The sequence below is a fragment of the Nicotiana sylvestris genome, chromosome 1 (genome assembly GCF_000393655.2).
Source record: "Nicotiana sylvestris chromosome 1, ASM39365v2, whole genome shotgun sequence".
NCBI lineage: Eukaryota > Viridiplantae > Streptophyta > Magnoliopsida > Solanales > Solanaceae > Nicotiana > Nicotiana sylvestris.
In genome coordinates, this window is record NC_091057.1 from 167,974,075 (window position 1) to 167,975,744 (window position 1,670).

The 1,670-nt window shown below is 37.3% G+C and overlaps 1 protein-coding gene across 1 annotated transcript; it reads right to left on the reverse strand.

Annotated features, from left to right (window-relative positions):
- Window positions 1–209: 209 nt before the first annotated feature.
- On the reverse strand, window positions 210–1,384 carry LOC104233609 (auxin-responsive protein SAUR36). Its single transcript, XM_009787033.2, has one exon. The coding sequence runs from the start codon at window positions 1,008–1,010 to the stop codon at window positions 525–527; it is 486 nt and encodes a 161-aa protein (XP_009785335.1). The 5' UTR covers window positions 1,011–1,384; the 3' UTR covers window positions 210–524.
- Between the last annotated feature and the right edge of the window lie 286 nt (window positions 1,385–1,670).

Sequence of the window (1,670 nt, forward strand, 5' to 3'; positions counted from 1 at the left end):
GTTTAGTTATAAGAAAATTAAAAATCAATTTACTATTATGCTTTATTTACTTTTATAACTAGCTAGCAACTACTGCAGAACTTTAGTCCATGCTCTCTAATTTCTCTTTCAAACTTGGTTCCAAAACCACTCACCTCAGATTCACTATCCATTAATACTTTAATACTAGTGAATTATGGTTTTCTTATTCATGAAATTGGTTAACTTAATACTCAAATAGGTACCTAGCAACTGGTACTAATTTAATTGCGCACATAACAAAAGGCCAAGAAAAGCCAAATATACTGGAAAGATCTAGATCGGAAGTTTCCTCTATACTGTACATCAATAAACTACTCTTACATCAGAAGTGAAACCTCCGAAAATTAAAAAGACAAAAAATAAGGATGTGATTAACAAAAAACTACAAAAATGCTTAAAACAACTATCAACTGTCTCTGAATAATTATCGTCATCATCATAATAATCCAAATGCCACTGTTTCACGCTTTCAGCTCATCACTTTCATGTTCACATTGTCCGGTTTACCTGACCCGACCCTGTTTGATCCGGGTCTGGACACGCTCAAACTCCGAGATACGACAAGGAATTGTGATACCACCCGGGTGATTAAACCCGTATTCGTCTTCAGCCTCTCTCAGCAACTCACTAAACAAAGGGTGATTTATATATATTACAGGAACCAAAACCCTCCTGTAATCACCATCTTTTTGTCCCACATAAACTGCCAAGTGACCTTTTGGCACCGTTACAGCTTCCTCTTCAATCGGGTCTTGCCCGATTTGCATGTAGCTCCGACCCGACCTGGAACAATTAGCTTTGTTGCATATAGCCTTGGCTCTTGTCTTGAGGCGTTGGGTCCAGCTCAAGAACCTAGAAATGGATTTTGTACCCCAACTTGGAATTGTGTCCAGCCGCCGGTACCTCGCCGGCGAACGCTGTCTCCGGTACATGCATCGGAAAAGTGTGGTGACCCGGTGTTTGAGCACAAAACCTCGGAACTTTCCCATGCTTAATTACTGTATATCTAGGAAAAGCGTAAAAAAATAATATAAGAATGAAAAATTTGCAAGGAAAGGAATTGTTTTATGGTGGGGTTCTTTTTAAGAAAAAGGCCAGGGATCAGCTATGGACATAGTTAATAACCTGAAAAGGGTAAGGCAAATTTCAGAAAGAGAAATTTGTATATTGGACATGGCTATTATTACAACTTGAGTTTTTCATCAGAAAAAAGTTTGTGTAGACTTCAACAAGGAAAAAATTAATTGAAGGACAAAGAAATTGGTTGAAAAAGAGCAAGTTTTGAAACTATTTTTTTCCCTTTGTGGGTGGAGGTGGGAGGTGAAATAGAAGATGTGGTGTCTGAGAATGAGAGAAATGAAGAGGTGAAGCAGAGGCATTTATATATAATAACTCTACTTAATATTGAATTCGGCCAATCTGCGGCTAATTGGCACAAGAAAACAAAGTAAGAGTACATGTACGTATACTACGGAGTACTAGTAATTTTTGACTTTTAATTTATGAGTATTTTAAACAACATAGTATTTGGAGAGTTGCGTGTTTTATGTTCATTGGGCGGTTATGATATCTGGGTGTTAGCAGCAGTCACGTTATTATTTTTGTTGTGGTTTTTAAGATTCAAAGTTGGAGGGCTTATGTATACAATC

Excerpts from the sequence above, each read along its gene's own strand:
- LOC104233609 (XM_009787033.2), bottom strand. The coding sequence starts at position 1,010 with ATGGGAAAGTTCCGAGGTTTTGTGCTCAAACACCGGGTCACCACACTT.